The sequence below is a fragment of the Mobula hypostoma genome, chromosome 25 (genome assembly GCF_963921235.1).
Source record: "Mobula hypostoma chromosome 25, sMobHyp1.1, whole genome shotgun sequence".
NCBI lineage: Eukaryota > Metazoa > Chordata > Chondrichthyes > Myliobatiformes > Myliobatidae > Mobula > Mobula hypostoma.
Genome location: NC_086121.1, coordinates 13,467,102 through 13,480,458, shown reverse-complemented (window position 1 = coordinate 13,480,458; position 13,357 = coordinate 13,467,102). Strand labels below are relative to the sequence as shown.

The window sequence follows — 13,357 nt, the reverse complement described above, 5'->3', positions numbered from 1 at the left end:
TAAGCTCAACTGAAATAGAACAGTACTAAAAGTACAGCACTCCCTCGTTCCCACAGAGGAGTGCCAGCCTGAGTTTCAGAAGTAGGACTTAAACCCATGATTTCTCTTCTACTGTAGGCAATTTAAAAAAAAATTATTGAGATACTGCATGCAGTAGGCCTTTCCAACCCTTCAAGCTATACTGCCAGGCACTGAAGATTGCTGAGCCTCTGGCGATGATCTTTGCATCATCAATGAGGACAGGAGAGGTTCCGGAGGATTGGAGGGTTGCGGATGTTGTTCCCTTATTCAGGAAGGAGACCAAGGATAGCCCAGGAAATTATAGACCAGTGAGTCTCAGTTCAGTGGTTGGCAAGTTGATGGAGAAGATCCTGAGAGACAGGATTTATGAACATTTGGAGAGGCATAATATGATTAGGAATAGTCAGCATGGCTTTGTCAAAGACAGGTCGTGCCTTATGAGACTGATTGAATTTTTTGAGGATGTGTCTTAACACATTGATGAGGTTAGAGCTGTAGATGTAGTGTATATGGATTTTAGCAAGGCATTTGATAAGGTATCCCATGCAAGGCTTATTGAGAAAGTAAGGAGGCATGGGATCCAAGGGGACATTGCTTTGTGGATCCAGAACTGGCTTGCCCACAGAAGGCAAAGAATGGTTGTAGATGGGTCATATTCTGCATGGAGGTCGGTGACCAGTGGTGTGCCTCAGGGATCTATTCTGGGACCCCCACTCTTTGTAATTTTTATAAATGACCTGGATGAGGAAGTGGAGGGATGGGTTAGTAAATTTGCTGATGACACAAAGGTTGGGGGTGTTGTGGATAATGTGGAGGGCTATCAGAGGTTACAGTGGGACATTGATAGGATGCAAAACTGGGCTGAGAAGTGGCAGATGGAGTTCAACCCAGATAAGTGTGAGGTGGTTCATTTTAGTAGGTCAAATATGATGGCAGAGTATAGCATTAATGGCAAGACAGTTGGCAGTATGGAGGATCAGAGGGGCCTTAGGGTCCAAGTTCATAGGACACTCAAAGCTGCTACGCAGGTTGACTCTGTGGTTAAGAAGGCATACAGAGCATTGTCCTTCATCAATCGTGGGATTGAGTTTAAGAGCCGAGAGGTAATGTTACAGCTATATATGACCCTGGTCAGACCCCACTTGGAATACTGTGCTCAGTTCTGGTCACCTCACTACAGGAAGGACGTGGAAACCATAGAAAGGGTGCAGAGGAGATTTACAAGGATGTTGCCCGGATTGGGGAGCATGCCTTATGAGAATAGGTTGAGTGAACTCGGCCTTTTCTCCTTGGAGCAATAAAGGTGTACACCTGATAAAGGTGTACAAGATAATGAGAGGCATTGATCGTGTGGATAGTCAGAGGCTTTTTCCCAAGGCTGAAATGGCTAGCACAAGAGGGCATAATTTTAAGGTGCTTGGAAGTAGGTACAGAGGAGATGTCAGGGGTAAGTTTTTACGCAGCGAGTTGTGAGTGTGTGGAATTAACTGCCGGCGGCGGTGGTGGTGGAGGCGGAAACACTAGGGTCTTTTAAGAGACTCCTGGATGGATACATGGAGCTTAGAAAAATAGAGGGCTATGGGTAAGCCTAGGTAGTTCTAAGGTAAGGACATGTTCGGCACAGCTTTGTGGGCCGAAGGGCCTGTATTGTGCTGTAGGTTTTCTGTGTTTCTAAACCTTAGCCTAATTACAGGACAATTTACAGTGACCAATTAATCTACCAACTGGTACATCTTTGGACTGTGGGGGGAAATCCACATGGTCATGGGGAGATTCAGGCAGCGGTGGGAATTGAACCTGGATTGCTGGTACTGTAAAGCGTTGTGCTAACCATAATGCTACCATTTTGCTGCGTTATCCAATCGGGAGCAGAGTTATTCAGGCTAACTATTCCTTGACATGAACCCCATTCTCTGGTTTACCTTATCTTAGCGTGAATGTCACAAGGTCTGAAAGAGAACTGTGCTCGTTCTTGGCAAAATGGTTGAGTTTGAAATATATGGGTTCATAAGATGTTCCAGAAACACTGCCATAGATAACAACCTTCAGATAAGGTATTAGCTCAAAGTACTATCAGATACTACAAGAACCACAGAAGAGAAGATTCCCGTGATCTCCCACCCAGATGCTTTTCATCAACATTATCACTGAAACAGATTGTCTGTTCATTATCTCATTGTCTCAAGGGCAGGAGATTCTTAAGATCAAATGGCAACACTCAGCCAGATAATGTCATATTATTATTTTTTTTAATTTCAAAATATACTTTATTCAAAAATAAATATATACAATAAACCATTCAATAACTTTTCATCCTTTACATACGTTTCCATTATAGTCAGTACATATCTGTATTTATAGCCACCCACGTGGCACTCCAGTAGATCAGCTTACCATATCATTGTTGAGGCGTATACTCCCCGCCCACCGACCCCTCCCACTCCCGCGGGTGGAGAAACCTATACTGTGGTCCTTCCCCACTGGGCCCTTGCGGTGGCTGCACCAAGTTTCAGTGCGTCCCTCAGCACGTACTCTGGCAGCCGAGAATGTGCCAGTCGGCAGCATTCTCCCACGGACATCTCCATGTGCTGGTAGATCATCAAGTTTCGGGCCGACCAAAGAGCGTCTTTCACCGAGTTGATGATCTGCCAGCAGCGTCGGATATTGGTCTCCGTGTGCGTCCCCGGGAACAGCCCGTAGATCAGAGAGTCGTCTGTTACGCAGCTGCTTATTATGAGTCAAGGAGAGGGGGTAGACAAGTTCAAGGAGAATATGGTCATGGCAAAGACTGCTGCAGTGATTAACACTGGAGAGCACTATTATCTTTGTGGTGGGGGTGCGCTACAGAGTTGGAGAAAGTTGGACAGTCACAGATTTTTTTTAAACAAAGATGAGCATTTAAAATCGAGGAGCTGCCAGACTGAAGACTAAATTAGATCATTGAACCCAGAGAAGATACCTGACATGGACTTGTAAATTAAGATGCTGCTACCAAGAGCTCTGGGTGAGCTCAAATTTATGAAGAAGAGGAGGTGTCAGGCTGACAGGGGAGCAGAAAGATAAAGGCATGGAGGAGGCTGGTACTGATACAACACGTCGGCCCATGCTGTGGAAGAAGCCACAGGCAGCTTTGTCATTGGACCAGATATTTGGTGAGAAGCATATCGTGGGGTACAACAAAATATTGTGAACAGTGTAAACAGTGAAAGGTGAAGTGAGTGGCTGGGAAAGGGGGCTTTGCGATGTCATCAAAGGCAGAGGTTTTGGTCTTCCCAATATTTAGAGGAAAATTTTGACTGACTCAGCATTCTACATTGTCCAATTTGCAGGCTTACAATCGTGTACGAATTGAGAGGCGTTGCAGTGAGGCGAAGGTGAGTGTTGTCAGTGCACGTGCAAATAGATGGATGTTGGAGGGGAACAAAACTAGATCTTTAGAGTTCAAAGACAAAGTACATACATGTCACCATATGCAACCCTGAGATTCATTTTCTTGTGGGCATACTCAACAAATCTGTGGAATAATAACCATAACAGAATCAATGAAGGACTACAGCAACTTGGGCATTCAACCAAAGTGCAGAAGTCAACAAACTGTGCAAGTACAAAAATAAATAGATAAGCAATAAATATTGAGAACATGAGATGAAGAGTCCGTGAAAATTAGTCCATTGATATGAGAACGATTTAATAATGGGGCAAGTGAAATTATCCCCTTTGGTTCAAGAGCCTGATGGTTGAGGGGTAGTAAGTGTTTCAGAACCTGGTGGTACAGGTCCTGAGGCTCCTGTACCTTCTTCCTGATGGCAGGACGAGAAGGGAGCATGCTGAGGAAGTTACAGTAAAGGAGGATTTAGATGATTCTATGTCTACAAGGATTCCTTCAAGAGTTGTTGGGTGAGATCAGGATTTGGCCCAACTGTGATAATTAAATTCTTCATGCATGCATCTTGATGGGTAAGATTTGGGTCTCTGTATCCCAACTAGAAAGGAGAATGCTTGATTCACTACTTTTTTTTCACATTATCCTCGAAGAGGACCACAACCTTCTCATGGTTTGGAGGCTTACATGCGTCAATGAGCCAGAGAGCTTCATGTATGTCGGCTGGAGTCAGGGCTTTCAGCTTTGGCTCTTGGTAGGGTCACCCATACCAAACAGGTCAAAGGGAGGAGACCAGACTAAGGGTGGTCCACCAGTCCTCTAGGTTCAGTGTTTCAGCTTAGGGCCAACAACTCTGACTGGTGAAACAAAACTATTACTGAAATAGCAAAGAAGAATCTTTCTACATCTGGGTACAATGGTATTCCTGGGTCTCCACCTGGGACTTGCATGACTAACAGCAGTGAAAACCAAGAGGAAGCTACTGACATGATGAAGGAAGCCCTGAACACCCCCAGGGATGAAGGACCTTCATTGCTGCCCTTAACGCCAGCAGTGTAACAGACAGTAAGTTTCATATTAGTCCCATGGGAATTGTAAGAAATTGTATCTCCCAATGTTTTCAGAGCAGAATGAATATCATACAGTCAGACCTTGCTATTTTGTATTGTTTTGTACTACTGGTCAGAGGGCCTAAAGACATAACAAATAGGAACAAGATTGGATCATTCTGCCATTTAGAAAGATAATGGCTGACTTAATTTAGGCCATATTTCTCCCTGTTCCTTTTAACTGTATAAACCAGATCTTCCACAGGAGATACAGGAGTTCTTAATGCAAGGCATGAAAATGGGCATTGAAATCGCTTCTATTAGCATCATGTGGGTGGAATATCTTTCATAATCGCCTTAAGTTCTACAGAAATCTCAAATCCAACAAAAAAAACACACTGGAGCCCTTTAATATAAAAAGCACACAGGTTTATTGCATATCAATCTTGTGTATAAATTCATTGTAGCATTTCGAAAGATTACATTTGGTATACATTCCTACTCTACATCATTAACATAGGAATCAGATTGGATTTTATTTTCATTACTAACTGTATCACAAGCATCAAAATGAATGGATCTTTTTTCCTGTGAATCACTTATTTTCAATTTGCTAAACTCTTTCGACTCTCCCACAAGCAAAGATTTCTCTGTATATGTATGTGTGTGTGTGCGTGTGTGTGTGTGTGTGTGTGTGTGTGTGTGTGTGTGTGTGTCTGTATGTGTGTGTATGTTTTTCGTGTTAAACTATTCAGCTTATTAACAAAGCGCCCCTTCATGTTAGGGCAATTAAAGACTCCTAACTTTGGACAATGCCTAACCACATATACAAGTAAGTGCATCCCTACAGTATTTTCATCACAAGAAACACACCAACAGCTAAACACAAGCCATGCACAGCCATATTTTTCAGATTTTTTTTGTTGAAGATTTTTTTTAAACATTTTTCAGCAATATACAATCCAAACAGAAAGGAAACAAGCACCATCATTGTAATCTTGAAACATTTCTGGTTAATGAATTCTAACCATTTACAATGACTACCTTTTTTTAAACACCACACAGTTTAAAACATGTCAAAACCAAGAAAATAAAATGCACAAGTGAATTATTGGGAAGCGTATGGGCAAACCTAGGACATAAATAGAAATTGAGGCTTATTTGGGGAGGGAGGACAGAATTTAGCCGTTTCCTCATGTTGAGCCAACCAGGGCTCGAGCGACAAGTGCAAATCAATAGTACAACTGTGTATAATGTGACCTATTGATGAACAACACAGGTTGTATCTACTTCTCATGCTCCAATTTCCAATTTTGACCCCGCCACAGAACTATAGTATTTGTCTTATGTTAATCCATTAAACCTCCAAGAGAACCACAACCTTGTTGTAGGTTTTGGAGGCTTGCATGCTTCAATGACCCAGAGAGCTATGTCGGATCTTTATGCTTTAGCTCTTGGTATGCCAAACCATGCCAAACAAGTCAAAGGTTAGAGGCCAGACTAAGAGTGGTCCACCAGTCCTTCTATATCTGTGTGCGACGGTATGGATAGGCAAAGATGGAGGACCTTCATTGCTGTCCTAAACACCAAGTGGCCTTACAGGCAGTAAAATCAAAAATTAATTGAAGGTCATCAATTCCCCCTTCCTCTCGGTACCTCAGCTACCAACACTACAATGGAAATTAGAGAAAGAATTCAGACATATGTGTGGATTACATCACTGGGCTTATCTCACTCTCTGTTTTTCCAGCAATCCTTCATGCAAAGGTAGGCTTCCTTAATGCATCAGGTGTAGTGAAACCTTAGATCCGTTCTTTAAGAACGTACAAATTATTCTTTTAGACCTGGTGCTCGGAACAACTTTTCCCCCTAGAGAATGACAAAGGGTCACTTGATGCATGAATAAAGGAATTCAATGAACTCCAGGGCAATGGGATACCTATTGTACCCTTACCCACCAACCCCTCCCTCACCTTCAGTGCAAGGAGTTCACGTGTATCTTGCTGCAGTTGATATTAACCTGACTCAACAAAAGCAGTGAAATTTTCATGGGAAGTCTTCACAGCTCCCCCTAGTGCACCTGAGTCAACAGTACTTCTTGGGATTAACAAGTGTATCCTTTTAAAAGAAACATTTAAGTGACATGTTGAAAATCAAGAAGAGCAAGATTCTGACATGAGATCACATCGGTGTGAAATCTTATGAGACGAACAAAAAACAAGCTGCTTATTATTAAGAACTTAAATCACCGATGGCAAAATTAATCAGAGGTTCTTTCTATAGGCTATCCACCAGCAATGGACCTTGCATGGAGAGAAGCTACCTCTGGCATTCATGAAGGGACATAATGAATAGTAATGAAGAAGAAACCAGAAGGGATCTCATGTAGGACGATCTTAGAATATGCAAGACATTCCCCACCCCATAAGCAAGTGCAAAACAATGATGGGAGTAAAACTGGATTTTGGCAATGGGAGTGGAAACTGAGAACAGAGTGAACTGTGCTATTGATTCATAAAACCCTGTTTCCCACTTTCACCAAAGATCAGATGAACCCATGGTAAAACAACATATAACAGGAACTCTGAATGAATGGACCCTTTCATGTTGGTTTATATCGGGAGGTATCCTTCTACACCAAGCACAAGTCTTTTAGATCCAATGCATATTGTTTTATGTAATTTTGGTCTTTCTTCTTTGAGGCTAACTTTCATTAGCCACCCTCTTTCAAGAGAAAGAGTAGGACGTTCTTCCGTATATGAGGAGAGGTAGAGATGGCAATTCTGGGACTGTCTATTGAGACCTTAGTATCATTGTAAAGCATAAATTTTTGACAGGAGAATATTCAGATCGCCTAATTCTCCCATCTGAAATATATTTACTGATTTCCACAATGAACATCTCAGAACCCTGAAGGTATGTCCTCCCATTGCCCCCTCTCCCCACTCTGAGGAAAGAATCAGGAATGATTGATTATGAGGGAAGAGACAGTGGAATGTCAGACCTGTAACACTTCTTTTCTCTTGTGCCCTCACTTTCTAAGTGCTATTTGTCTTCCAATAAATAGGACAGATGGAGCAATTAAATGAAAATTCCAATTCGCTAACCTGCAGCTCCCATTTTCACTGATCAGGAACTTGAACATTAAGGAAAACAGATTCTAAAATGGTGGTTTAAAATATTTCCCAATGATTCTAGTGAGTAAGTTTTTCTGGAACAGGATATTTGATCAGATCAGGTAGATTCAAAAGTCTGCTAAATATAAAGGAGGGAGAGAGAAACCGGGGAATTATAGACCGGTTAGCCTAACGTCGGTGGTGGGGAAACTGCTGGAGTCAGTTATCAAGGATGTGATAACAGCACATTTGGAAAGCGGTGAAATCATCGGACAAAGTCAGCATGGATTTGTGAAAGGAAAATCATGTCTGACAAATCTCATAGAATTTTTTGAGGATGTAACTAGTAGAGTGGATAGGGGAGAACCAGTGGACGTGGTATATTTGGATTTCCAAAAGACTTTTGACAAAGTCCCACACAGAAGATTAGTGTGCAAACTTAAAGCACACGGTATTGGGGGTAAGGTATTGATGTGGATAGAGAATTGGTTAGCAGACAGGAAGCAAAGAGTGGGAATAAACGGGACCTTTTCAGAATGGCGGGCAGTGACTAGTGGGGTACCGCAAGGCTCAGTGCTGGGACCCCAGTTGTTTACAATATATATTAATGACTTGGATGAGGAAATTAAATGCAGCATCTCCAAGTTTGCGGATGACACGAAGCTGGGCGGCAGTGTTAGCTGTGAGGAGGATGCTAAGAGGATGCAGGGTGACTTGGATAGGTTGGGTGAGTGGGCAAATTCATGGCAGATGCAATTTAATGTGGATAAATGTGAAGTTATCCACTTTGGTGGCAAAAATAGGAAAACAGATTATTATCTGAATGGTGGCCGATTAGGAAAAGGGGAGGTGCAACGAGACCTAGGTGTCATTATACACCAGTCATTGAAAGTGGGCATGCAGGTACAGCAGGTGGTGAAAAAGGCAAATGGTATGCTGGCATTTATAGCGAGAGAATTCGAGTACAGGAGCAGGGAGGTACTACTGCAGTTGTACAAGGCCTTGGTGAGACCACACCTGGAGTATTGTGTGCAGTTTTGGTCCCCTAATCTGAGGAAAGACATCCTTGCCATAGAGGGAGTACAAAGAAGGTTCACCAGATTGATTCCTGGGATGGCAGGACTTTCATATGAAGAAAGACTGGATGAACTAGGCTAGTACTCATTGGAATTTAGAAGATTGAGGGGGGATCTGATTGAAACATATAAAATCCTAAAGGGATTGGACAGGCTAGATGCAGGGGGATTGTTCCCGATGTTGGGGAAGTCCAGAATGAGGGGTCACAGTTTGAGGATAAGGGGGAAGCCTTTTAGGACTGAGATTAGGAAAAACTTCTTCACACAGAGAGTGGTGAATCTGTGGAATTCTCTGCCACAGGAAACAGTTGAGGCCAGTTCATTGGCTATATTTAAGAGGGCGTTAGATATGGCCCTTGTGGCTACGGGGATCAGGGGGTATGGAGGGAAGGCTGGTGCAGGGTTCTGAGTTGGATGATCAACCATGATCATAATAAATGGCGGTGCAGGCTCAAAGGGCCGAATGGCCTACTCCTGCACCTATTTTCTATGTTTCTATGTTTCTATAGCTCCATTCAGGAAATAGGCTCTAAGATTGAACAAGACCAGTGTGGGAAAGAAATCAGGAACAGGAAAAGGGTATTTTGTCCCTCATATCTGTTCTACCATTTACTGAGATCATAGCTGATGTGTCATCCAAACCATATACAGCACCAGCCTTCTCCCTACAGGTCTAAGTAACTCTGGCTAATAGAAGCATATCTATTTTCAATTTGGAGTCAGCAACTGACAAAGCATAAGTTGCTATTTGAGGAAGAAAACACCAATTTTTTTACCACTTGTAGCATGTAAAAGTGCTTCCTCAGCTTTGAAACATCTGGTTCTCATTTTTAGCCTATTCCTTCTTTGCTTAGTCTCTCCAACATGCAGATGTTTTCCTTCTATTCACTTGATTCTTCTCGGTATTGTGAACAAATCACTTTTCACCTTGCAAATTGCAGGAAAGCTCATCCCAGTTTGTGGAATCTCTGCTTGTAATTTATCCTTTTGAGTCCAGGTATAGTTCTAGTGAAACTACACTGCACTTCCTCCTTGCTGATACATCCTTTCCAAGGAATGACACTCACAGTAGGCCAGGTGTGGTCTTGCCAGTGTCTTCTTTAAGTGTGGTACAACCTCTATCACAAGAATCTAAAATGTATAAAATTAGCCTTTTTTATCGTTTCTTTCCACCTTTACATGACACTATATAGAAAAGTATACATGGGTGGACAGAGGGTATCTGTTTCCAAGGATTGAAATGTCTAATACGAGAGGGCATGCATTGAAGGTGATGGGGAGGTAGGTTTAAGGGGGATGTGAGGGGCAAGTTTTTTACTCAGAGAGTGGCAGATGCCTGGAAATCTGCTGCCTGCTATGATGGTAGAGGCAAATATATTCGAGCCTTTTAAGAGATGTGTGGATAGGCACGTAGATTTAAGGAGGATGGAGGGATTTGGATATGGTGTAGGTTGGAAGGATTCGTGTTGGGGTGTTTTTGATTTGCTTTGTAGCCGATTCCAGCACAACACTGTGTGCCGAATGGCCTGTTCCTGTACTGTACTCTTCCATGGGCTGTAAGTTCCTTTGACTGTCCTCAGCTTTAACCTGATCAGTGTTTAGAAAGTACTCATTTCTCTTCTTTATGTTCAAAGTGGAAAACCTCCCAATTGCCTACATTTAAACTCCATTTTTAATATATTGCCTACATTTGCCTCCATTGCCTACATTTAAACTCCTTTGCTCCATTTGTGTCCCTTTCCTTTATCTATTCCGATATCTTTTGATGCCATGATTCCGAATATATTGCTTGCTTTGTGAAAAATATTTTTGGAAACGTGGGCTTCTGTCTGATAACCAAATTCTTTTTAATGTGGTAAATGGAGGGATGAAGATGAAAAGGGAGAATGGAGGTTGGGATGAGGAATGGAGACTGGGAAGAGAAAGCACGGTGAAGATTTGTGATGAAAATTGAGATTGGGGATTGATTCGGAAAAATAAAAACTCAAATAAGGAATCGTGGTTGCAATGAGAAAGAGGATAACAATTTTAAATGGATAAAAAATGATTAGTAGAAACTGACGATGGAATAGATAGTAATTAATAGACAGGACCTGAGAAAACTTGTCAAATTTGAATCAGCATTGAACTCCACTATGAGGTCGTGTAGGACCATGAGTCACAGAACCATTCTGGAATATAATATCATTTAATCAGAGACAGTTTTGCTTTTAATTTTTAATTGTAAAGGCCCCCTTCCATAAGCTTAGTGGATCTTAGAGTTGGGTAGAGTGATACTAAACTGGCCCTTGTGTTCTAGAGCCATGTTAAGATATTTGACTAAAAGTCTTGCATCACCACTACTGGAAAATTTGCAGGTATGAATATGACATATACAAGTTGGGAGAGAGTCAGCTGCATTACTGTTCTATTGATGTTCATTTCTTAGGCTTGCCAAGGGAAGTAAAATTGAATATATTTAATTAGCCACAATTAATACTGTTGCTTGGACTGTTTTGAGGGAATGGTGATAGGTTGAAGTGATAGGTGTAAGATTCTCACATTTCTATAGAGAGACAGAATTCATGCGTTTTCCAAAAAGAAAGCGTGATAAAGAGATTCATGATAAAACTAATCAGAAGTTATGCTCTTCAAATACAATCTATTGAAAATACGAGTTATTTCCAACTGGGACTCTAGAACGCGAGGCAATAATCACTTCTTGCACAGGTTCCGTCCCCTGTGCTGCTACACACAGATATGCCCAGCTCTTCCAGGTATACATCTTCCAGATCTTTGGGAATCAATCAGAAAGCAGGATTGTCCTTGTTTTTTTTTTGCTTTAAGGAAAGGCAGATGTGCATAACACCAACAAGAGAAAGTGAAACATAGCAATAATTAAATTAACTGATTGGGAGTGTTATGCTCACAAAGTGCTGGAATTTGTCTAATTATCAGTTGGTCAAAAGAGGAAAAAATATATACTTTTTCCCTCTAAGCTTTTCTTCAAAAAAAAGGAATTACTCTGCTGGCTTGCTTCATTGCTAAAAAAAAACAAGGGGCACGTGACAACTGTGCAAAGTAGTAACTGCATGTAATCTATGCATGTTCTCCTTGACTCCACAGTCTCCGAAAAGAAATAGCAAAGTCACTCAGCACCAAATTGAGTCACTCTAGGGGACAAAAGAAATTGCTGGCCTTTACATAAGTATTTACAGGAGCTTTCACAAAGCAAAGGTTTCTTTATTCTTTTAATTTCTCTCTATAATTATTTACCACGGAAACGGCAACCGCTGCGGCCTATTTTCCACTTGTTCTTTTCAATCATTTTTTTTGTAAAAAAAAAATCAAATCTAACAACAGGATCCACTCTTAAATAAAAATACTGAGTTAAAAAAAAATCAAACCCCTCACCGCCCTCATCCCCTCAAAGGTTTGGCACTTCCACAATGCATGCCACGCAAAAAAAAAACGTTAACGTAAAAGAATTCACATTTTTTTTTTGGACTACATTATTCTGTTTGAAGTGGGGGCGTCTGCGAGGAAATCGTCTAAAGGAATAAATAGTGAGGACATAAACACTAATGGACAGGAAGAAATTCAATAAAGCCTACAACTAAATAAAATAAACAATAAAAACAAAATTTGATTGTCTGGGAATTGGCAACTAGAAGGACAAACCTATGTTATTTGGCACCAGCAACTCTCCCTATTTGACAGTTATTGTACAACATCATTACATAACTTTTGGTCCTTCTCTAGGTAATTATATTAACATTTTTAAATCACTCTCATGACAGCTAAGAGTACAAGACACAATACTGTTTCTTATAGAAAAGATATAATGCCTAGGAGAGAGATATTTTGGATGCAGTAGGGGAGGGAGAGTGAGAGAATGCAGGCTAATATATACAGGTTAATTATTGCGATTTGCCTGCCCTGCTTATTTCTCAAATAACTTAAAATTATAATAGTACAGGATGATGTAAGAGCAAGGAAGAACAAGCAGGCTTACTTTCTTCTGAGACATATGTCTGTCTTCCTGAAGCTTAACTGGCCCCTTTGTATTTAACCATTGTTAATATTTTTTAAGCTGAAGCCCCAATGGTATATCTGTGCAAAAATATTATGTAACAGGAATAAATATCTCATGGAATTTAAGGTCAGCAACATAATTCAGTTGTGACCGAAAGAGAGGAAGTTTTGTAAGGCCTCCTTAGCTTGACAGACAGGGCTGAGGAGGGGATGGGGGTGGTAACAGTTTTTAGTAGCTTTGCCCTGATACCAACATCCCACAGCTCCTGAGCCACTATAGCTGCCACCCATCACTGCCCTTCCCAAATACATCAGGGCCAAGTCTTGCCTTGCTGTCTCTCTCTCTCCCTCTATCTCTCTCTCCCTCTCTCTCTCTCTCACACTCTCAAACATGGTTGATTGGGTGAAAGGTCCCCGGCTCTGGCGTAGCTCCTGCTATACTCAGCCAAGCATCCAGAGAGTTCTGGGATGATGGATGGAGAGAAGTATTCTCAGAGAATGAGAGCATCATGGCATAAGTCTGCAATGTTGGGTGAAGGGGGGGGTGGGAAGAAGAGAAAGTATCACATCATTACACACTCTGAAAATAACATTCATTTATTTAATGCATTAAAATTATTCAAGTAACATTTAATTTTGTAGCTCAGGAACAGAACTGGCATGATGGGCTGCAGAGCCTTCATCTGTACTGTGGTACGT

The 13,357-nt window shown here is 41.4% G+C and overlaps 1 protein-coding gene across 1 annotated transcript in view; it reads right to left on the bottom strand.

Annotated features, from left to right (window-relative positions):
- Positions 1 to 4,881: 4,881 nt before the first annotated feature.
- Positions 4,882 to 13,357, bottom strand: part of prdm16 (PR domain containing 16) — a 760,985-nt gene continuing 752,509 nt past the window's right edge. The window contains exon 17 of the mRNA XM_063033179.1: positions 4,882 to 13,178. Within this exon, the coding sequence (XP_062889249.1) occupies positions 13,166 to 13,178 (13 nt within the window). The 3' untranslated portion in view covers positions 4,882 to 13,165. The remainder of the gene's footprint in view (positions 13,179 to 13,357) is intronic.